The sequence below is a fragment of the Phacochoerus africanus genome, chromosome 5 (assembly GCF_016906955.1).
Source record: "Phacochoerus africanus isolate WHEZ1 chromosome 5, ROS_Pafr_v1, whole genome shotgun sequence".
NCBI lineage: Eukaryota > Metazoa > Chordata > Mammalia > Artiodactyla > Suidae > Phacochoerus > Phacochoerus africanus.
This window is the reverse complement of record NC_062548.1, coordinates 117,402,969-117,427,904: the sequence shown is the minus strand read 5'-3', so window position 1 is coordinate 117,427,904 and position 24,936 is coordinate 117,402,969. Positions and strand designations below refer to the sequence as shown.

The following is a 24,936-nucleotide window of genomic DNA, read 5'->3' as shown; positions in this document are numbered from 1 at the left end:
AGAATAATTATTATTTTTTTAATGGCCGTGCCCATTGCATATGGAAGTTCCCGGCTAGGGACTGAATCCGTGCTGCCAGCTGCAGCAATACTGGATCCTTCACCCACTATGGCAGATCAGGCATCGAACCCTTGCCTTCGCAGCCATCCAAACTGCTGCAGTTGGACTCTTAACCCCTGTGCCATAGTGGGAACTCTAAGAATAAATTTAAGAAAATATTTTCATTTTTAGCTGCCCACTATCACCAATGTTTATGTAGTAGAATTAATTAGGCTTTCTACATTTAAAAATCATAACATTTCTAAAATGCCTCACAACATTGGGGTTTGAGTTAATTGAGCTTATTTTGAAAGGAAGAATGAAGCTAACACTGAAGATTTTCCTGACATGCTGAATGTTATGACTGAAATGATGACAAACCTGGGAAGCACCGATCATAGCTCAATTTGTGATTTGCATGGCTAGGCTATTTTAGAATTGTTGGTATTATCCTCATAAGACATTCCAAACTGGAGAAAGAATGATTCATAGAGTATACGGTTTAAGTGACAAGAGCAATCACAGAAACAAACTGGAGAGTAAGATTATTAGAGAAGACAGGCAGCTTCAGAAATGAAGCTTTAGAGGTAGCTGGGGAGGAAGAGTATAAGACAAGTCTTCAAAAATGGGAGACTGAGATTCCCTGGTGGCTCAGCAGGTTACGGATCTGGTGTTGTCACTGCTGTGGTTCTGGGGTTACTGCTGCGGTGCAAGTGCCACAGGTGTGGGCCAAAAAAAAAAAAAAAATGGGAGACTGAAACACGATTACCCTAACTGCCCAAAAAACTAATTTTAATTACATATTAAATGAACAGGAATCCCCGTTGTGGTTCAGCGGTTTATGAACCTAAATAGTATAGACGAGGATACAGGTTTGATCCTAGGCTTCGCTCAGGGATTGCTGCAAGCTTTCAGTGTAAGTCACCAGGAGAGCTCCGATCTCGTGTTGCTGTGACTATGGCATAGGCTGACAGCTGCAGCTCCAATTCACCCCCTTGCCTGGGAACTGCCATATGCTGCAGATGCAGCCCTAAAAAGATTAATAAATACACATTTTGCTGGTGGGGGGTGGGTTGTAAAAATGCAGTTTTTACTTCTCTCTCTCAATCTCTGTTTCTTGCTTTCCAGATGTCTCAGGGTTTTCTCCCGTAGCAGGCTGAACCAGCCCACCAAGTTCGACTACTCTGCCATCACACCCTAGGTGTGTTTTAGAGCCACAAAGCACACAGAAAAAAGGTAGGGCAGGAGTATGAATATTTAAACCACAGAAAGTAATATTTAAACTACCTGAGGCTGAGGAGAGGGAAGAAAGGGTGTTAGCCATAAGAAATGATAGTCAAGGAAGAGGCAGCTTGGGGTTGGGGTTGGCTTCACTATCCTTCAGTTTGGGACGCTGGTGGTTCGATTCCGGCCAAAGGGAAGGGTCCCGCTTCCGTATAGTGCTCTTGGGCTGTCCTTACTCCGAAAGGCGGCTAAAGTTCTGGAGCTGGTTCTCCATGTAGAGCACAGCACCGAGGCTTCCACTTGGTGGTAGGTGCTCCCAACGCCCAGGTGATCCTCAGCCCTCTGTTCCTCGCCCTAGAAGGCAGATTACATCATCCCAGCTTGAGCAGCGCGGCCAGTTTTTTCCATTTCAAACTCCTGGTATCTTGAACGCCAACTCTTGCTCCTTAAGCAAATCGGGATGGAGCCGTAATGTTTCCCAGGCCATGACTAGCCACGAGGGACGGCACTCCTGAATGCGCCTCATTTTAGCTTAGAGGCTATTAAATGACCCAGGGCGCTGCTTTTTCTAGCATATACGGGCTATGGCTACACAGGAACACATGGCCACCCAAGCCGGTGGCTGCCCCAAGACTCTCAGCTCGACACACGCGTCAAGCGCGGCGAAAAGCATCCTCCGCTCAGCCGGGAGGGCGATCCGGGGAGGAAAACGGGGGGAAGTCAAGGGGCTAATCCAGCGTGCCGCGCCTGCGCAGTCACTAGGCAGCGCCTCCCCGCGGGGCGTGCTCACAACGCCGCGCACCCTATCAGGCGGCCACAGGGAGCGCGCCCGCGGCCTCGCCCTCTCTCGCCCCTCCTCTCTCTTGTCTCCGCCGGGCCTTAGACCGAGGCCCTGAGAGCTGGAGCTTCACTCTCCGCCCCCGCGTACCCCCATACCCCCTGGCGCGCGTGCGCAGAGGCGGGCCGCAGAGTGAGGGCGCGAGGAGAGGGCGGGCGTACGTCCTTGCGTGCGTCTCAGGCAGCGCGCACGCCGGCGTGAGAGGGCACGGGGAAAAGGTGGCTCTGGCCGGGGCGGCTCGGCTTCCTGTGGCTATGTAGCTGAGCTCGTCGGCTCCGGGTCCTCCTTCGCTGCCGTCGCCGCGCCCTAGCGCGGAGCTGCTACTGTTGCTGCTCGAGAGAGAGAGAGAGAGACAGACAGACAGACTGTCCTCACGCCCGCCGCACTCCCTCGACGGCCGAGCTTGCTCTCTAGCCCGTGGGAGCGTCCCGGCCGAGCAGCCCTGAGGGGGGAGGGGAGGCCATTTTGTCCCGACCGACTCCCCGGAACCGGGCGGAGCGGCTGGGAGAGGCTGCGGAGCCGTGGTCGCCGCCCTCGAAGGCACCGGACGCCGCCACCGTCGAGGCTTCCTCGACGAAGCCGTTCCTAGGTCGCCCGCGCCCTCTCGAGCCCTCCTTTTTCCCACGCTTCCCCGGTCCTCCGGCCTGAGAACGCCTGAGCGAGGAGTTGTCGGTAGTGAGAGGGACTGATCCCTTGGGGCCGCCGGCGGCGAGAGCCTGAGCCGCTCCTCCCAATGGCGAAGAAGACGTACGACCTGCTTTTCAAGCTGCTCCTGATCGGGGACTCGGGAGTGGGGAAGACCTGCGTCCTTTTTCGTTTTTCGGATGATGCCTTCAACACCACCTTTATTTCCACCATAGGTAAGACCTGTGGGAGGATGGCGTACGGTCTCTGCAGCTGCAAACCGTTTCTTTAACTCCAGACATCTTGCTTCGCGTAATATACGCCTTTGTTTCAGTGATTCCGATTCCAAGCGACAGACCCAAGTTACTGTTTGAAAGCCTCGAGCTTTCTGGGGCGGGGTCTTCCCATGCTCTCCATCGGTTCTTTTCCTTTCAGGTCTCCCACTCTGCTCAGTGACTGCTGTTACAAAATATGCAGCATTAACAACGTTCCAGAACCCTGTTTCTTTAAAAGACTGGGTTGGCTTTTTCCATGTTTGTGTGGCGTTACTAGATGTACGATATTTGTAAGGGATTTATTTTGATGGCTGGGAGTGAAGCAGTAGGAGTCATTTGGCAAAGGCCTTAATTCATATACTTGAGGGCAAAGAGAAGATTCCATATGGTCATAACTTAGAGTAAACTTGAGGGTTTGTGTGAGGAATAATTAAAGCAAATTAGAAAGGAAAAGCGAGTTGCCCCGCGTTGACTAATCCATTGATGTGTCAAACAATCGGAGGCTCTTCGTGCTTGGGGTGGGACTCTATTGGTATGTTGGCTCACAGTGCTTTTTGAGACATCAACAGAAGCGGTAAGCAAATGGAAGCTGATCAGTTTCTGTCCTCGATTCTGAAAGAATGAAGTTCTCCCTTCTTTTTTACACTGGAATTTACAGGGAATTGTTTGCCAGTCATAGCTTTAGGACTTCTAATGTACTTCCACCTCATGTTTCAGAATTATTTATTGTGAAAGTAAGAGCTAAAGATTGACCTTTTAAGTCGGTTTCCCCTTTGAGAAGAGAGAAGCCTTTAGGAAAGTCCCTTTTGATTTTGCTAAGAAAATTTAGTGGCATTAAAATCAATTTTGTTAAAAGAATTGTATGTGAACCCCCCCCCCCCCAATACCTTAAAGGGCACGTAGTTGTCTCTGTCAGTTGGGGCTCTGCACGCAGCTGTGGGTCAGTGCAATGAAAACCATGTTTAAGTGTAATTGGTTTTATGTTGAAACGATTTTTAAAAAGCAGCTGCAGTCCTCTTTGAACTCTGGGAATTTTCAAAACTAAACTGATTTCAAACAGTGTATAGCATTTTGAATCATTGATTTGGATTTCTTGTGAGAAATATTTGTCAGTTAATTCTCAAAGCAAATTATGCTAAAGTTGGGCGAGGGATCATTGTAAATAGATTTTCATTTTACTCCCTTTTTGGGGGGGTGAAAGGTCATTGTAATCATTATTTCCTGAGTGTCATACTGTTCTCTAGACCTGCTATAAATTTGATGAAACTTAAAACTTGTTTTCTACTTGTGGGTAGCACTTCCTACCACTAGGTTTGCTTTTAATGTTATACTTTTAGCTGTAGCTGGGTGGGTCAGGTGGTTAGATAGTTCAGCAAATATTTATTGAGCACCTAATGCTAGGTGGTGTTTTAGGCACTGGGAATAGATAAGTGGTGAACACAATAGACCTCCTAAGGAGCAGTCTAGTGAGGACAATCACTAGAGTGGAAAGTGCTATATAGTAGGGGTAAGCGTAGGGAGGAGGGGTGACTAGCCTAAATTAGGCTTGCATGGAGATGATGTCTAAAATAAAGTCTGAAGGGTAAGTAGGAATTGGACCAGAGTGGTGATATAGGGCCTTCCTGGAAAAGGGAACATAGAATAAACCTGTAGTATGATCAAGGATTTAATTCATATGGTCAGCTTTAACCTATGTAGAAGTAGAGGCGGAGAGTAGGAAGCAAAACATTAACTCTGTCCACTTGTCTTTTTATTTTTATTTTTTAAATTTATTTTATTTTTGGCCACGCCCGGACATGCGGAAGTTCCTGGGCCAGGGATTGAACAGATATAGCAGTGACAACGCCTAGTCCTTAACTGCTAGGCCACCAGGGAACTCTCTACTCTCGTCTTTTTGTAATGGGTGCATTATGTCATCTTATAGGGTATAAAAATGCTTGATATGATTTATATTTTGATATATAAGATATGTTGAACATTGTAGACTGAGAAATTAATAAATACATGAGTGTAACATTCTGAGTACTGCTCCAGCACATTGCACGTGTTAGCTCTGTGTGCAGGTTTAAAGTCTACTGGTGTCTTATACCAGTGCCATCCAGAAGAAATACAACGTAAATCTCATTGATAATATTTCTAGTAGCCACATTTAAAAGGTAAAAGAAGTTTTTTTGTTTTTGTTTTTGTCTTTTTGCCTTTGCTAGGGCCACACCCACGGCATATGGAGGTTCCCAGGCTAGGGTTCTAATCAGAGCTGTAGCCAGCAGCCTATGCCAGAGCCATAGCAATGCGGGATCCGAGCCGTGTCTGCAACCTACACCACAGCTCACGGCAACCCGGATCCTTAACCCACTGAGCGAGGCCAGAGATCGAACCCGCAACCTCATGGTTCCTTGTCGGATTCGTTAACCACTGAGCCTCGAACTCCAAGAGAAGTATTTAATAGTATATTTTACTCATTTTATTCAAAGTTTTACCATTATGTAGCCAAGATTAAAAAATAGTTGAGACATTTTACATTCTTTTTCTTCAGTGTGTGTCTGTTATATTTATTGACCATTTCAGCTTAGATTAGGCACATTTCAGGTGGTCAGTAGTCACACGTGGCTGGTGGCTGCCGCATTGGACAATGCATGTGTAAAGAGTATAAACTCGCCAAACTCACCACTTGGCTAATGTGCAGATGATTAAATGTGTGATACTTTTAGGACATTGTAAATTTAGGCAGTTGACTAGGATTTTTTTTGTTTTGCTTTACTTTTGCCTTTTTTTTTTGGTCTTTTTAGATCTGCACCTGCGGTTTATGGAACATCCCAGACTGGGGTTTGAGTTGGAGCTGTAGCTTCCATCCTACACCACAGCAATGCTGTATCCGAGCTGTATCTGCGACCTACACCACAGCTCACAGCAATGCTGGATCCTCAACCCCCTGAGCAGGGCGAGGGATTGAACCTGAGTCCTCATGGATACTAGTTGGGTTCATTACCACTGAGCCACTATGGAAACTCCTGCTTTTGCTTTTTTGAAAAACCTAGAGCATTCTCTAATTATGAATGATTATGAATTTGAATTGTCATTTGATTGTTAAAACCTCTTGAGGTTTTCAGAGAAGTAGTTACCTTGCAGGTGTTCAGTAGAGCCAGCCTGCTGAATGAAGACTGGCCCTCATTATTTTAGGCACAGTCATTTTAGTTACCTGTTGATTATTGATTCTTAAAATAATTTTTATAGGCTTATGGTGCTTACAAAGACTACTGTATTTAAATTTTTCTGTATACTTTCAATTCCTGTGCATCTATACCAGAAGTTGTGTTTGTTGCTTACGGTCAGACTTACTGCAGAGTTGTGACAACAAATTACTGGTATGTTCCACACTCAGAAATCTCAAAGCGAATCCAAGGGCACTAGAATATAAGCTGCACTAAGGCAGAGAGTTTTGCTTGCTTGTTTTTTTTTGTTTGTTTGTTTTGTTTTTTAACTGATAGATTGATAGATGCTAAGCAACTAGAAGAATCCCCGCATTTAATGGGGGCATGTTCAATAATGCAAGCAGGCAGGTAGCAAGTATAATCAGGATCCTCTAGAATTGACTAGTTTTATTTTAATACTGTCCTTTCTACCTACTTTCTGAGCATTAAATATGTGTGGTAGATTGGGATCAGATTTTATTAAGAATGTTAGCTGTTTGGCTAACAGAGTAATTTTAGTGTAAAACCGGTCTCGGAAATTCAGATTGTTTGAGAAGTATTTGCGAAGAGTTACTAGTTTCGGATGAGCAAATTTCATAGGTTGATTTGGCTGTCACCCTCTTGACAGTATGAGCTCAGGAAAGCATACCCCTTTTTTGTTGTTTTTGGCCATCAGGAAAGCATACCCCTTTTTTGTTGTTTTTGGCCGTACCTGCAGCACACAGAAGGCCAGGGATTGAACCCACACCACAGCAGTGACCTGAGCCACAGCAGTGATAACACTAGATCCTTAATCCCCTGAGCCATCACGGAACTCCAGCATTACCCTTTTTAGTGATTTTATTGTTACCTGGACCTGCCCCAAAGCATAAATTTTTAGTGGGCTGTTTACTGAAAATGCTACCTTTTGGTATTATTAATCCTCTCTTTACCCTTAGACTCATGTTACTTTTCCTGTAGGAAATATCTTTCATTGAGAAATGGAGTCTCTTGGTTCCATGTAAAAATTAAATTGGTAAAGTCCCTGAGATAGGTATAACGAATGAATGCACCCTTTTTGTTGTCCTGAGTGTTTTTGGTAAGCTTTGGAAGAGTAGGATGGTTCTTCTAACTTGCATTTAAGAATTTGTTGATTAAATCGAACTGAACCCATTTTATTTGGATAGACTGCTTTTTAGAGAAATGAACAAAATCTTATTCATATTAAACATATCTGGACTTGGCTGTGACATTGTGGCAGTGGCTTATGCTGCCTAAAGAATTTCATTTGCATAGTTTTAGGATTCATTAAAAACTGCCCATTTTTCTGAAGAAGATACACAGATGGCTAGTAAGCACATGAAGAGATGTTCAACATCACTAATCATTAGGGAAATGGCAAATCAAAACCACTGTTACTTCACACCCATTAGGATGACTGACATCAGAAATGAACTTTGTCATGCAGTTATCTATTTGGGTCCCTGCTTTCATTTCTTTTGGGTATATACCGAGAAGTGGAATTGCTGGATCTTATGATATTTCTATTTTTAATTTTTTGAGAAATCACCATATTGTTTTCCATGGTGGCAGCACTATTTTACATTCCCACTAGCATTGCACCAGGGTTCTATTTCTCCACATCCTCATTGATACTTATTATCTGTTTAGCAGCATGTACTATATAACAACCAAAAGGTGGAAACAACCCAAATGTCTATAGACAAATGAATGGATGTATGAAATGTTGCATGTACACACATTTGAGTATTTATTCAGCCTTAAAAAGAATGAAATTCTGATAGATTTTACAAGATGGATAAATCTTGAAAGCACTGTGCTCAGTGAATCAAGCTTGCCACAGAATGACAAATGTTACTGTCTAAATCACTTATATGAGGTACCTAGAATGGGTCAATTCGTAGAGAAGGTAGAATAGTAGTTACCAGGGCCTGGGGACTTGGTAATGGGAAGTTATTGCTTAATGGGTACAGAATTTCAGTTAATGGGGAAAATTATTGCTTAAAGGGTACAGAGTTTCAGTTTGAGAAGATGAAAATGTTGCAGAGATGGATAGTGGTGATGATTGCACAACAATGTGAATGTACTTAATACCACTGAATTGTGTACCTAAAAATGGTTACAGTGCACAAAAAGACAGATACTGCATGATGCCACTTATAGGAGGTATTTAAAGTTGTCAGATTCATAGAAACAGAAAGTAGAGTGTTAGAAAGTAGAAGGATAGTCTCCCAGGAACTGGGAGGAGGGGGGAGTGGGAAGCTGTTAAATGGATATAGTTTTAGTTTTGTGAGAAGAAAAAGTTTTGGAGGTTGTGAATATACTTAACACTACTGCATTACGCATTTAAAACTGGTTAAGTTGGTACACTTTCCGTTACATGTTTTTTTTACCGCAATTAAAAAAATGGTTTAAATGGTAAATTTTCTTATGTATAAACTATTAAAAGAAGCCCCCCAAACAAACAAAAACTCTTTGACCCTTGACACAGCTCTCTAAAAGAGCATTTAATCACAGACAGCTCCTTACTGTTTCATGTGATAACTGCTGTTAACCAGTGTGGTCTTTAAGTCAAGAGGATCCTTTAAGGTACTTGGCCATACTTTATTATCACTGGTCTGTACTTGCGGTGCTGGAGGCGGGTTCATATTTTTTGTTTTTGTATCTATATAGAACTATTTGGAATGTTAGAATCAAGGAATATTAAGATAGGGACAAAACCTTCAGTGAATATTAAGAGTTGGGACACTGACAAGGGTGAGTTGAAGTAACTTGCAAGAGATTATATAGCTAATTAGTGAAGTGTTTTGCTTCATTAATTTGAATTTGAAGAATGGAGTTACAGTGGTTTGTTGTTGCTGTTTTGTGTTTGATTTGACAGAAGTGGGGAAATAACAGGTATCAGCACCAGATATCAAGGGGTCTGTTCAGGTTACCTGTTCTTCGCAAACACAGTGCAACACAGCAGATCTGAGCTTACAATGTTGGAAGTAATTATTTTCTTTTCAAGAATTATGGTGTATAGCGGTGTTCAAGATGTGGCAAAGGAAAATACTGATATTCCTGTTTGGTTTGTAAAAGGTAAAGAATGATAGGAGAAATACTGGACATCTATTTAACAGTACAGGGTTGCCCAGGTAGTGAGGTAGGTAGTGCAGCTAGGATTAACAGAGAAATAGGGGCAAGTTGAGTGTTGATTTACAAATAAGAGACTGTTATTTAGCACAGAATATGAATTGTGTGATTAACTAAAGAGAGCTACATGAGAAAACTGCTTATGGAGATGTTTCAGTCATAAAGGAAGAATGTAAAGGAGCGTTAGAGAGTGTTGAGAACATTTGAACCCGTAAGACTGAAAAAAGTATTGTAAAGGTCAGGGATTTGCTTCCTTCAAATAAATGAATGTTGGGGGTTAATGGAATAAGTATTTATTTATTTACTTATTTATTTATTTCTTATTGTCTTTTTTTTGTCTTTTTGCCTTTTCTGGGGCCGCTCCCTTGGCACGTGGAGATTCCCAGGCTAGGGGTCTAATCAGAGCTGTAGCCACTGGCCTACACCAGAGCCACAGCAATGCAGGATCCGAGCCGAGTCTGCAACCTACACCACAGTTCACGGCAATGCTGGATCCTTAACCCACTGAGTAAGGCCGGGGATGGAACCCACAACCTCACGGTTCCTGGTCAGATTTGTTAACCGCTGCGCCACGACGGGAACTCCTGGAATAAGTTTTTAAAATTGGGCCATAAGAAAAGGATTTTTTTCTTTCTTTCTTCTTTTTTTTTTGTTTTTGTTTTTGCTGTGCCCTGTGGCATGTGGAAGTTTTCAGTCTAGGGATCAAACCTGAGCCACAGAAGCCACCCCAGGCACTGCCATGGCAACACTGGATCCTTAACTGGCTGTGCCACAAGGGAACTCCCAAGAAAAAGAATTTGAAAAGATGACTAGAGAAATTTTGGAGTAGAAAACTCATCTTAAGGGAGATCTCAAATGAAGAAAATATTTTCTTTGAAGATAGTGCCATATATTTTGGGTTACAAGCAAAAGTGATTGCTTGATATTTATCCTTCTTTCCAGAGATGAAAAATTATGTTTTTGAGGAAAACAGCAACTGGTGATGGAACACTAAGTTTCCAGTATGATCCAGAAACAGAGCATCCAAGGTTATAAAACATTCAAAAATGGAAAAAAACCATTGTTCTGGAGACCCAAAAAGTACAACGTATCAAAATCAGAACAGAGGACAGTGCTGATTTGTTTTCTTCATATCAATAGCAATGATTATGCAGACTTCTTTAAATTGACATTTTTATTAAGGCAATTGTAGATTCACATGCAGTTGTAAAGAAAAAAAAAAAGTTACAGAGGGATCCCTTGTACACTTTGCCCAGTTTCTCCCAGTGGTAACATTTTGTGAAACTATAGTATAATTCACAACCAGGATATTGTCATCTGGCACAGCACATCAATCTTATTCATATTTCTTTAGTTTTACGTACTCATTTGTGTGTGTGTATTAAATTCTCTACAGTTTTGTCATTTGTGTAGGTTCATGTAGCCACCACCATACTCAAGAATGGAACAGTTCCAAGGGACAAGGATCCCTTGTATTCTTTTTTTTCTGGCTGTGTCCCACAGCATGCAGAAGTTACTGGATCAGGGATCAAACCTGCACTATAGTAGACACCCCCCCCCCCCCACCCCCCTGCAGCCCAGCTGCAGTAGTGACAAGGCCAGATACTTAAGCCTCTAGGCTGCCAGGCAACTCCCCCCTTTTCTCCCCCACCCCCACTCTCCCCTCCAAAAATTTATCCTCTATGTGTAGTATTTTGTCACTCACAAATATAAGTGGAATCATAATAGGATGTAACCTTTTGGGATTTGCTTTTATTCATTCAGCACAATTCCCTGGAGATTTATCCAAGTTGTGTTCATCAAATTTTTTTTTTTTTATTGTTGAGTAGTATTTCATGGTATGCATTCCCCACAGTTTGTTCAACCATTCTCCCATTGAACATTTGGGCTCTTTCAAGTTTTGGCTGTTATAAATAAAGCTTCAGTGAATTTTTGTGTATAGATTTTTGTATGATCATAAACTCATTTCTCTGGGATAAATGCCTAATAGTGCAATTACTGGGTCGTATGGTAATTGCATGTTTAGTTTTTTTGTCTGCTTGTCTTTTTTTTTCTTTTTTTTGTCACATGTTTAGTTTTATAAGAAGCTACCAGACTCTTTCTAGAGTGACTGTACTATTTTATATTTCAGCTGGTAGCAAATGAGTGATTCAGTTTTTCTACATCCTCACCAGCATTTGGTAGTGGTGTGTTTTAGCTGTTTTGGAAGTGTGTAGTGATAATCTCATTGTGGTTTTAATTTGTATCTCCCTGGTGGCCAGAGATGTTCAAAATCTTTTTATGTTCTGTTTGCCATCTTTATGTTTTGTGGTGAAATATCTGTTCAGGTCAGTTGCCTGTTTTCATTTTCTTTTTTTTGCCTTTTTGGGGCCCGCCCACAGCATATGGAAGTTTGAAGGCTAGGGGTGGAACAGGAGCTGTAGCTGCTGGCAGCCCGTGCACAGCCAGAGCAATGCCAGATCTGAACTGCACCAACCGACGGATTGTGGCACTTAACCCACTGAGCGAGGCCAGGGATCAAACCGCATCCTTATGGATACTAATCGGATTCTTAACTTGCTGAGCCTCAACAGGAACTCCAGTTGCCTGTTTTCTTTCTTCTTTTTGTTTTTTTTAAGATTTTTATTTTTTCTGTTATAGTTGATTTACAATGTTCTCTCAGTTGCCTATTTTCTAATTGGATTGTTTTTCTTTTTTACTATTGAGTTTTTCGAGAGTTCTTTATACATTTTAGATACTAGCCCCTTGTTGAAATGTGGTTTGCAAATATTTTCTTCTGGTCTATAGCTTTTATTTTCTCCACAAGGGCTTTCGCACACAAAAATTTCAATTTGGATGGAATTGAATTATTTTTTTTCTTTTTATGGATCATGCTTCTGGTGTCTAAGAACTGTCTAGTTCTAGGTCACAGAGGTTTTTTTTTTCAGTTTTTTTTTTGTAAGAGTTCTATGGTCTAATGTTTTACATGTGAGCCTCTGATATATTTTGAGAGTTAATTTTTATATAGGGCATGAGGTTTAGGTCACGTTTCATTTTTTGCCCTTGGATTGATATCTAGTTGCTCCAGTACCATTATTGAATGAACAAGTTTTTTAGAAAGTCTCATATATTCACTCTGTTGATACAGATATTCTGAAGCCTTCAGAGATCCTGTATGACTCTATAGGATTGAAAGTTGACTTAGTGATTGACTCTGTTAATAGTTTATTCTATGCTTTCTGAAAGATTTTTAAAATTAATTTTTGTCAGCGATATGTACACATATCTGAAGATAAATAAATTGCTAAAAGATTTATAGTAACAAAAAAAAGCAATCTCCTGTCCCTTCTCCTCTCCATCTCCAGTCCTGTTCCTTTTTTTCCAGTTCTGTTCTTAAGAAGCATCTTCTAGCTTTTCTATTATGTCTCTGTATGTTCAAATAATAGGCTATACAGCCATTTCTTGAGTCATTAATATTAGATGAAAATTTTAACCTTTTATAATCTCATCCCACTCTTTATTCCAGTTTTTTGTTAAATTGATACTCAGCGCTTGCATTAATATGCCCATGTGAATATTCTTTATCAAGCTAAATAATCTATTATGACTGTTTCTTTTTCTCTGAAATTAAAAGATCTCTATATTTGATTAATTTCTTTTACCCATTATCAAGTCTTACTCCATCCTCCAACAGCCTTTCAAAATGAATTTTTGCACAAACCATCAGAGATAATGTATGTTTTTTTCCTGGACCTATCTTCTAGGTCTTTCTTCTTCCCTTAGCCTCTCTCTTTTGTGAAATATTGTTGTTGGTTTATTGGCTTGAATCATAAAATCCTCTAGTAGCTTCTTGCAAAAAGGGTGCATGGCAAAGGAAGTTTTTTGAGACTTTCTAATTTGACAATGTCTAAATTCTTTCCTTTCATTTGATTAAAAGTTTGACAGTTTACAGTTAAGCTTCCTTTTGTCTTCTAGCTTCTGATGTTGCTGGCCAGTCCAATACTATTTCAATTCTTTATCCATTGTTTATGGCCTAGTTTGTCTCTGGAAGTTTTTAGATTTTTAAGTTTGCTGAATTCCTCATAAAGAATTATGTACTTCAGTGGGTGGGTCTTTTTAAAAAATAAGCCCATGTTCCCAATACTTGGAGGGTCTTATCCAGGTCCTTCAAGTTTTCCCTCCTATGATTTTCTTCCTTTATTTTCTGTTTTTAGTTGGATATTGGACTTCCTGGATTGATTGTATAATTTCTTATTTTCCAGTTTTGCTAATTTGTTCTATTTTCTGGGAAAGTTCTTTGACTTTATTTTCTAACTTTTCTGTTGAATATGTTTAAGTTCTAGTGCTTTTTCTTCTTTTTTAAAATTTGTTTTTCAAGCATTCTATTCTTGTTTTATGAATACAGTATCTTTTCTTGGAAGATACATTATTTGACATTTTCTTCTTTTTCTTGGCTGTCTTTTTTTTTTTTTTTTTTTTTGATCTTTTTGTTTTTCAGGCCTGAACCCATGACTATATATAGAGGTTCCCAGGCTAGGGGTCCAGTCGGAACTGTAGCCGCTAGCCTACACCACAGCCACAGCAACACGGGATGTGAGCCGCATCTGTGACCTGTACCACAGCTGATAACAACGCCAGATCCTTAACCCACTGAGCAAGACTAGGGATTGAACCCGCCTCATGGATGCTAGTCAAGTTTGCTAACCGTTGAGCCATGACGGGAACTCCCTTGGCTGTCTTTTTCCTTCACGTTTTCCATACCCATCTTCAACCCCTACCCCATGTTTGTTTTATTATATATTTTAGAGGCCTTCCTCAGATGATTGGTGATTTCAGGGTATACATTTATAATTAAGAATAGGTCTTTTTGGAGTTCCCTTCATGGCACAGTGGAAACGAATCTGACTAGGAACCACGAGTTTGCTGGTTCGATCCCTGGCCTTGCTCAGTGGGTTAAGGATCCGGCATTGCGGTGAGCTGTGGTATAGGTCGCCGACGCAGCTTGGATCTGGCGTGGCTTTGGCTGTGGTGTAGGCCGGCAGCTGTAGCTCCAATTTGACCCCTGTCCTGGGAACCTCCATATGCCTTGGTACGGCTCTAAAAAGACAAAAAAAAAAAAAAAAGAATAGGTCTTTGAAAAGATGTTTGCAGGGACTTCCCATTGTGGTGCAGTGGAAACGAATCCTACTAGGAACCATGAGATTGCAGGTTCGATCCCTGGCTTTGCTTGGCGTAGGCGGGCAGCTACAGCTCTGATTCCACCCCTAGCTTGGGAACCTCCATATGCCTCCGGTGCGGCCCTAAAAAGAAAAGCAAAAAAAAAAAAAAAAGATGTTTGCAAACTTTGTAAACATGGGTGGGCCTTTTAGTCTCTCAGTTTTTAGTTTCCTCTTCACATTCCATTAAGCTTCTTGTTCCTGAATTCAGTATATCTGTTTCAGATTTCCTAGAGAATAAATCTTTAGACCCCTTCTTGGTCTTGAAGTGTGATAATCTCTGGCAGGGTGAAACAGAGGCTAGATCTTGGGATGTCCTTATATAAATCTTTAATCAGGCCTTCACTTTCTTACTGGTACCTTATACCTCCTATTGCTAGACCTTTCTAGATTTCTGAGTCTTGGCTTGCTGCTCACTGGCATCTTCAGTGGATTCTGAAGTCATAAACTTATTTATCATCATCTGTTCTGGTTAGTTAGAATGTCTGTTCATTGAAGTGAAGGTATACTTTATTTGTATTTCTTTGTTTTCCTTAGTGACTTTGGAGAGAAGGGGTTAGAAAGATCTTTCTCCACTAGTTTAACTGGAATTTAAAGAAAGTTTTCATTCCAAATGATTTTTGACTCACTTTTTAACTCATAACATTCAGGAGTTCCTGTTGTGGCTCAGTAGGAACCTGGCTAGTATCAGTGAGGATGAGGGTTGGATCCCTAGCCTTGCTCAGTGGGTTAAGGATCCGGGTGTTGCCACAAACTGTTGCAGATGTGGCTCTGATTCAACCCCTAGCTCCAGGAACTTCCATATGCCATAGGTGCGGCCCTAAAAAACAAAAAAACAAAACAACTAATAACATCCAGTGTAATTAGGGATGAACAACACTTTGCTACTGTTTTTGTAAATATCCATTCTGTCCTCAAAATACTGATATATATGTTATTTAGGATAGTCAAATGAACGTAGTAGGGAATCAGAGTAGTTCCACTACTATTCAGACAGTGCCATTTAGGAGTTCTCTGGTGGTGCAGCAGGGTAAGGAGTAGGCATTGTCATTGCAGCAGCTTGGATTGCTGTTGTTGCACAGGTTGTATCCCTGGCGTGGGAACTTGTGCATGCGTCCCGGCTTGGCCAGAAAGAAAAAATAAACAAGACAGTGTCATTTAAAGGAAACAGCTTTAATTTTAGATGTATAATTCCTGGCTGATTTACTTGGGGAGGAAAAATATTTTTTGCTTTTTGAACAAAGTATGACTGTAGTCTTAAATTTCAGTCTTCTGCTCTTGAACTCTACTATTTTATAGAATACTGAGCACCAAATGATTCTGCAAACTCATATCTGTCGGAGGATAGCACTGTGTGCCATATATTATAGCATTTGGCAAAGAATAAGTATCTTGCTCTTGATTTTTTGCTAGTTTGAAACCTCCTAGTAGGTGTAGGACTGCAGCTCTAGCTCTGAGTTGACCCCTAGAAATTCTAGCTTCAGAATTTCTGCTATATGCCACGGGTGCAGCCCTAAAAAGCAAAAAAAAAAAAAAAAGGAAGTTGGGATACATTGATGGAAATGTAAAGACTGAGGGTGAATATAATTCAAACAAAATGATGAACATGGGTAAGGTAAATTGTAGATTTATTCACTAGTTCTCAAGTACTAGGATTGTTGGAGGTTTATCCTTCAAAATATAAGTGAACCAGTTTGGGGGATAAACATAGGGATTTTTATTTTTCATATTGAATGAAACATTTACAGAATAATTTCTCTATCTTGAATGGATTCAAAAAAGGTTAGCACAGTTGTGTGAATGTCAGAACCATAAATAGCGCCTTAGTGGCTTATACTTAACTGGCTTTTTACCTCACCTCTAAGATGGACTTCCAAAAAGTCATCTATGAGCTTAATGTACTATGCCTCCATTGAGAAAATAGTGGGGCTGATATCACTTATATCTGGGATCTAATATGCGGCACAAATGAACCTATCTACAGAAAAAAAGCAAACTCATGGACATAGAGAACAGACTTGTGGTTGCCAAGAGGAAGAGAGAAGGAGTGGAAGGGCCTGGGAGTTTGGGGTTAGTAGATGCAAACTATTGCATTTAGAGTGGATAAGCAATGAGATTCTATTGTATAGCACAGGGAAGTATATCTGTTCACTTGTGATGGAACATGATGGAGGATAATGTGAAAAAAAAAAGAATGTGTATGAATGTATGGCTGGGTCACTTTGCTATACAGCAGAAATTGACAGAGCATTGTAAATCAACTGTAGTAAAAAATTAAAAAATTTAGCCCTATAAAAATGTTCCTCCTTAATGGGCTGTTTCTTCAAACATTTTGCCATTTTTCCTCATCTTCTATTGAATTTTAACAAATTTGCTGAGTTTAAAATTGCTCAGTTCAGTGGGAACTTTTTTTTTTTTTGGTCCTTTTGCCTCTTCTAGGGCCGCTCCCTCGGCATATGGAGGTTCCCAGGCTAGGAGTCTAATCAGAGCTGTAGCCACCGGCCTATGCCAGAGCCACAGCAACTCGGGATCCAACCACGTCTGCGAACTACACCACAGCTCACGGCAGCGCCAGATCCTTAACCCACTGAGCAAGGCCAGGGATCAAACCGGCAACCTCATGGTTCCTAGTCGGATTCGTTAACCACTGAGCCACGACGGGAACTCCCTCAGTGGGAACCTTTTAGGGAACTAATTTTCATATACAGTTTGTTTTATCATCTATTGTCAGTTGACTTTGTTGGTTGATGGAAGTAAGAGGCTGGAAAGAAAAAAGTGAAGGTCTTAAACATTAAGGAAGGCATTATAGCTAACTTAATTTCAAGAGTAAATAATTTAAAAATTTAAAAGATTTATTCTTGACTCTTCTGTAAAACACATCTTTTTGAAAGTAACGGTGTCAGTGTGCCTCCTTGGTATTGCATGATATATGCAGTACAACTGTGCATATGTTGTTTTGTAGATTTTGAAGTGTACCATGGAGTACTATTACAACTTAGTTCATCCTCCTTCTGTTTTGTCTGTTAATTTTTTTAACATAACTGCCATGATCTGCTTTAGCGGATGATTTGCTTTTTTTTTTTTTTTTGGTCTTTTTCTTGAGCCGCTCCCACGGCATATGGAGGTTCCCAGGCTGGGGGTCTAATTGGAGCTGTACCCGATGGCCTATGCCAGAGCCACAGCAACGCGGGATCCAACCACGTCTGCAACCTACACCACGGCTCACGGCAACACCAGATCCTTAACCCACTGAGAAAGGCCAGGGATCGAATCCACAACCTCATGGTTCCTAGTTGGATTCATTAACGATTGCACCACGACGGGAACTCCCGGATGATTTGCTTTTAAGACAATATTTGACTTTTCTCAACAAAATTTAAACAACCTCTGATGGGTTGATTTTCATTAAAGATGATAAAGACTGGTCCATTTTTTGAAATGTGCAGTGACTGGGAAGATAGTGGTTCCAAAGTGTGGATCTCTTAACAACAGGAAACCTGCTGAAATGCAAATTCTCATGTTTTACTTTTAAGCCGTTGAATCGGAAACTCCTTGAGTGGGACAGCTGTTTATATTTTGACAGAGCTCTCTGGATGATTTCCATACAAGCTGAAGTTTGAGAACTAAGGTTATACTATTAAATACATTACAGAAATAGTTTTATTTTACTCTTTTTCCCCCCTTCCCCCACCGTGTATCTTGGAGATCATTCCTCATGGGTATTAAATAGTTTCTTCATTTTTTTAAAAAAACCTGCTGCATAGTGTTCCATTAGGTATATAACGATTTCATCAATCACCTGAGCATTTTGGGTCTGGGGCATAAAGTGTTTATCAATTACATGGTGCCAACTGTGAAGGGCCTTGAATGATCTGGCAGTAAGCTTTTGTAGTTCATCCTATAGCTAGAATAGTGAGTGCCAGTATTAGATCCATGTCACATATTCCTGATGCCTTCACTGGCTGGGTGAATTGGTGCCACTGATCTAGGGAATATGCAAACTAGGAGTAGATTTCACAGGCATAATAATAAGTTTTTGAGTTGGGACGTATGCATACAGGATTTCTAGGTCAGTATGTCCATTAGACATTCCGGTGTCATGTGTAGAAGGTAAGGAGTGGAATCTAGTCTGGAGAAATTATAGTAGTTGAAGTCATAGTAGCTTCAGTGAGTATGAAGTGAGAAGAGATGACCTTCAAAAACTGTAAGGAATGCCAGTGTTTACGTGTGGATAGGATAGGAATCTAGAAAGGAAATTAAGTAATGGCCATTGTGGTAAGGGGAGGATAGTGTAGTGAAAAGAAATGAAAGGATTAATTAATATGTGTTACAAATGTTTGACTTCAGGCCAGTTTTAAAATCGTTCTGAACCTCTTTAGATAGAGACTAACAATGTCTACCTTGCAAAATTGATTGGCTTAAATAGAATAGTGTGACAACCAGCGCAGGGCCTGGACTACAGGGCATTCATTCAGATATTTGTTAAGACCAGCAACCTTGGAGTTAGCTTTGATGCCCCTCTCTCTCCCACATTAGCAAGTTGCTTTTTTTGGCTCTCCTTTCTGAATTTCCCCACTTTCTTACTGTCTCTGTTGCTACCGTCCTGGTCTGAGATATCATCATGTTGCCTGGATTATTACAAATCAACTTTTTTTTGGCCTTGCCCATGGCATGAGGAAGTTCCTGGACCAGGGATTGAACCAATGCCACAATAGTGACAACACCGGATCCTTAACCTGCTGAACCACCTGGGGTCCTTCTTTGTATTTCGCCCCCCCCCCCCCTTTTTTTTTTTTTTTTTAGGGCTGCACCTGAGGCATATGTAAGTTCCCAGACTAGGGGTCGAATTGGAACTACAGCTGCCCACCTGTGCCACAGCCACAGCAACGTGGGATCCAAGCCACATCGGCAACCTACACCACATTTATGGCAATACCAGATCTCTGACCCACTGAGCAAGGCCAGGGATCGAACCCATATCCTATGGGTACTAGTTGATTCGTTCCTGCTGCACCATAGCAGGAACTCCCCACGATTGGGGGTTCTTAACTGGTGTCTCTGCGTCCTCTTTTCTTTTACAGTCTCTTATTGATGAGACACCTACAATAACTCATTTAACGTTTAATTGATATCATGTCACTCCTCTGCTCAGAACTTTCCAGTGGCTATCCATCTCACTCAGTGAGAATATAGGACTCAGTGTCATTTGGTTTTCCTACTATCTCTTTGCTCTCATTTTCTTTTCCTAACTCATTGCTTTGTCCAGTCTGCAATATTTCAGCTGCCTTGGCACTTCTTTGAACTTGCCAGGCGTACTCCTCCTGCGGGACATTTGCACTTGTTCTGTCTTCAACCACTTTCCTTAGATAGATGCGTGGCTTATGCCCTCATTTTTTCCAAGTGCCTCCTCAAATATTTTATCAGTGAAGTCTTTCCTGTTCACTGTATCTGCTTACCTGACCTCTCCATATTATTTACCATTTTTATGTACTGTAAATTGAAATCATAGACCACATCTAACACAGTTTTGTATATATCTAGTGTAGCTCCCTGGACATAATAAATGCCTTATAAAAGTTTGTTGATGTTATAACATGAAGCACCAATTGCTCACTCTTAACCAGCCAGTTTGGAAGCTTGTACTTTCTGGACTTTAGCAATATACTTATTAGGAGCCTCAGCAGACTTGTAGAGTTGTAATATATTTCTGGTGGTTTTATTAATGCATTCATTTTTGCACTCAACAAATATTTGAGTGCCCACTCTGTGCTAGATACTAGAATGTGGTGGTGAACTAAATGAAATTCTTTCCACATGGAATTTATATTCTAGTGGGGGAGGTGGACATTTTTTTTTTTTCTTTTTTGTAGGGCCGCAGTTGCGGCATATGGAAGTTCCCAGGCTAGGGAAATTGGAGCTGCAACTGCTGGCCTGCACCACAGCCACAGCCATGGCAGATCCTAGCAGCATCTGCCACCTACATCGCAGCTCACGTCAACACTGGATCCTTAACCCACTGAGCGAGGCCAGGGATTGAACCTCCGTCCTCATGGATACTAGTTGGGTTCGTTACTGCTGAGCCACAAAGGAACTCCGGGAGGTGGACATATCAAGTAAACAAATATACATAAGCATACACAACATACTAGAGTTGTATTCACTTCTGACATTTAGTGGCATAAAGAAATATGCCTTAAATAGCCCTTTGTTTTAGGGATTTTTTTTTTGTCTTTTTGCTTTTTCTAGGGCTGCTCCCGTGCCATATGGAGGTTCCCAGGCTAGAGGTCCAATCGGAGCTGTAGCCACCAGCCTATACCAGAGCCACAGCACCACAGGATCCGAGCCAGTCTGCAGCCTACACCACAGCTCACGACAACGCCAGATCCTGTAACTCACTGAGCAAGGCCAGGGACCGAACCCGCAACCTCATGGTTCCTAATCGGATTCATTAACCACTGCGCCATGACGGGAACTCCAAGGATTTTTTTTTTTTTTAAAAAAGCCATAGTGCAAAATTTGAGAAGTACCTTGTAAATATTTCCAAGAGTTTGTTGGGGCAAATACTGTGAATACTTTGGGGTTTTGATTATCCTAACTAGTCGAATAATTAAAAAAAATTAAACTACCGTATGATCCAGCAATACCACTTCTGGGTATATATCCTAAAGAATTGAAACAGGGTCTGGAAGAGATATGTGTACACCCATGTTCGTAGCAGCACCAGTAAAAATAGCCAGGAAGTGGAAGGAACCCAATGTCCATTGTTGCTTATCAGCGGCTGGGGGAAAGGGACAAAGGAGAGTTATTGTTTAATGTATATAGTTTCAGCTGCAAGATGAAAAAGTTCTGGAGATCTCTTGCACTGCAGCGTGAATATGCGTAACACTACTGAACAGTATACATACAAATGGTTAAGATGGTAAATTTTATGATATGTGTTTTTACCACAATTAAAAAAAAAAAATACACACCTCTACTGGTTTGGAATTGCATGGAGTACATAGTTCAGGCCACACCACCATAGTTATGTCCTAAGTTCACTCATTACAGGCATACCTTTTATTGCACTTTGCTTTATTGTTCCTTACACATTCCTAACTTGTTACAAATTGAAGGTTTTGTATCAACTCTGTATTGAGCAGTCTATTTATCCAACAGCATTGTTCACTTTGTGTCTCTGTCATATTTTGGTAATTCTCACAATATCTCAGAAACTTTCTCATTATTGTTATATTTGCTATAGTGATCTGGGATCCTTTATCTTTTTTTTTTTTTGTCTTTTTTGTTTTTGTTGTTGTTGTTGTTGTTGCTATTTCTTGGGCCGCTCCCGCGGCATATGGAGGTTCCCAGGCTAGGGGTCGAATCGGAGCTGTAGTCACCAGCCTACGCCAGAGCCACAGCAATGCGGGATCCGAGCCGTGTCTGCAACCTACACCACAGCTCACGGCAACGCCGGATCCTTAACCCACTGAGCAAGGGCAGGGATCGAACCCGCAACCTCATGGTTCCTAGTCGGATTCGTTAACCACTGCGCCACAACGGGAACTCCTGGATCCTTTATCTTTGATGTTACTACTATGACTTGTTGAAGGCTCAGATGATGCTTAGTATTTCTGAGCATTAAAGTATCTTAATTAAGGTATGTACTTTTTTTTTTTTTAAAGACGTAATGCTATTATACACTGAGTAGACCACAGCATGGAATAAACAAAACTTAAATGTACTTGGAAACCAAAACATTCTTGTGACTCACTTTATGGTGATATTTGCCTTATTGTGGCTTTCTGGAAAAACACACAGTACTTTGAAATACTGTAAGAATCACCAAAATGTGATGTAGATAAAGGAAGTGAGCAGTGCTGTTGGAAAAATGGTGCCAATAGAATTGCTTGACCCAGGGTTGCCACAAACCCTTCAGTTTGTAAAAATGTGCAGTGTCTTTGAAGCACAATAAAGTGAAATGCAATAGAACAAGGTATGCCTGTACATTATTTCAGTTCATTCTCATAGTAATCCTCTGGGGAAATTTTTTTTTGGTCTTTTTTTTTTGCCTTTTCTAGGGCCGCTCCCTTGGCATATGGAGGCTCCCAAGGTGTAGGGGTTGAATCGAAGCTGTAGCTGCCGGACTACGCCAAAGCCACAGCAACACAGGATCCGAGCCGCATCTGCAACCTACACCACAGCTCACAACAACGCCGGATCCTGTAACCCACTGAGCAAGGCCAGGGTTCGAACCCTCAACCTCATGGTTCCTAGTCGGGTTCGTTAACCACTGTGCCACGACGGGAACTCCTCGGGAAATTTGTATATCCCCATTTTGCTAATAAGAAAATTGAGGATTGGGAACATTAGGTAGATGAGCCAAGAAGATCACACAGCTAGTACATGGTGAAACCAGAATTGTTAATCCAAATCCCTCAGACTCTAAAGCCCATCTTTTCAGTATATTTTACCAGAGAAGCTAGAAATACAGATTTTTTAAAAAGTGGAATTATTAAAAAACTAAAAAACTCAACAAAACAGTGCTGGCCAAACCAAACGTGGGAGTTAATGGAGGCAGAGAGACAGATTTGCAAAATGCTGGGTAGAATCTGAGAAAGAGCTGATGAGGGTCTGAGCTGGGAATGTGAGAATTAGGATATTAAAGATTTTCTGTGGTTAGATGGTGGGCACAAGATTGGTGAGATCAAGGGACCAGTTAGGTTTTTAGCTAAGCAACTAGTAACTGATGATATATATATATATATATATTTATATATATATATATTTTTCCTTTTTAGGGCCACACCCACCGCATACGGATATTCCCAGGTTAGGGGTCAAATTGGAACTGCAGCTGCCAGCCTACACCACAGCCACAGCAATGTAGGATCTGAGCCATGTCTGCAACCTACACCACAGCTCATGACAACACTGGATCCTTAACCCCCTGAGTGAGGCTAGGGATCGAACCTGCATCATCATGGATAATAGTTGGATCCGTTTCCACTGCACCACAACGGGAACTCCCCAATTGATATCTTTAACTGAAGTAGTTAACGGTAGGATGGGGATGGGGGTTTCTTCCCTTTATTTGTGAATTTATGTATGTGAAGTCTATACTAATCCATGTAAACTCTACTGGAAAGATTGAAGGGATGGCTTTTCAAGGCAGCAAACATATACTCACTATAGGCACTCTGCTAGGGCTTGGAGAGAGAGTAATCAAAACTGAGTATGCTTGATGGCTGTAGTGACCATGTATGTAATTTATCATCCAAAATGAACAGTTTTTGAGAGTGAAAGGGGTGCTAAAAATGGTTACATAATTCGTTGAAATATTTAGTAACTTTTTATTAATCTATTCCAAAATTTTTTAAAAATAAGAATTTTTAATTCTTGAATGAATATTCATTAAAGTAAAACTATTTTTTTAGTATCAAGTATGTGATTATTAAAAACATGATCCCTGCAGAATATTCTTTGTGTTGTAGTCATGTACCTTTATTAGCTGTATCTCTAGTGCCATATCCTTGTACTTCTCTGAAGGATGTGGTTGTTTTTTTTGCTTTTTGTTTTTTTCCTAGGGCCATACCCAAGGCACATAGAAGTTCCCAGGCTAGGGGTTGAATCACAGCTATAGCTGCCTGCCCCTACCACAGCCACAGCAACTTGGGATCCGAGCTGCATCTGCGACCTATACCGCTACTTACGGCAATGCTGGATTCCTGACTCACTGAGCAAGGCCAAGGATTGAACCCACATCCTCACAGATACTAGTTGGATTCAATTCTGCTGTGCCACAGCAGGAACTCCTGGATGTGTTTTTTAAACAATTTTCTGTAGTCCTCTAAGTCGTGTTTAAAGGTTTATATATTGGAACTATATAATTGGAAATTTCATTTGGCACTTCCCTGTTTGCACGTTTTTATTTTCAATAACTGCAACTTGCCAAAGATTTCAAAGCCTGAAGATGTTTTTGGCATTCTACTTCATTGAATAAGTTTCATTAAGTACTTGTAGCTGATTTTTTAAAAATAAAGCAAAATTTAGAAGACTCACTTATTTTTTAAAAAAAGTGGTTCAATACCATTGTAGGAAACTTAGGTAGATTTACGAAATAATTTTTTAAAGGCGCAAACATTTCTAAAATGTGATTGGTGACATGTAAAACAGAAATCACGTGCTGCCTATTCATTCATATATGTCATTAGCAGCTTGATCATAAGTTTTCTAGTTGAGTCACTGTGTATTTCTAAAGTTTAACGTCTTAAGCATATTTTTCACTTGGTAGACTATTGTAGCCTTTTGATATGCAGTTATGAATAATGTATTCCACAGTCATTCCAAGTATATTTTCTGTTCTAAAGGTTTTTTTTTTTAAGCTTAGTGGAAATATTGTTTACCATGACACTGTGTTCCACTGGAATTTGTATCCT

The 24,936-nt window shown here is 40.9% G+C and overlaps 1 protein-coding gene across 1 annotated transcript in view; it reads left to right on the top strand.

Annotated features, from left to right (window-relative positions):
- The first annotated feature begins 2,817 nt into the window (after positions 1 to 2,817).
- The window catches only part of RAB10 (RAB10, member RAS oncogene family), a 78,002-nt gene continuing 55,883 nt past the window's right edge, over positions 2,818 to 24,936 (top strand). The window contains exon 1 of the mRNA XM_047782480.1: positions 2,818 to 2,961. Coding sequence (XP_047638436.1) covers positions 2,835 to 2,961 — 127 coding nt within the window. The 5' untranslated portion in view covers positions 2,818 to 2,834. The remainder of the gene's footprint in view (positions 2,962 to 24,936) is intronic.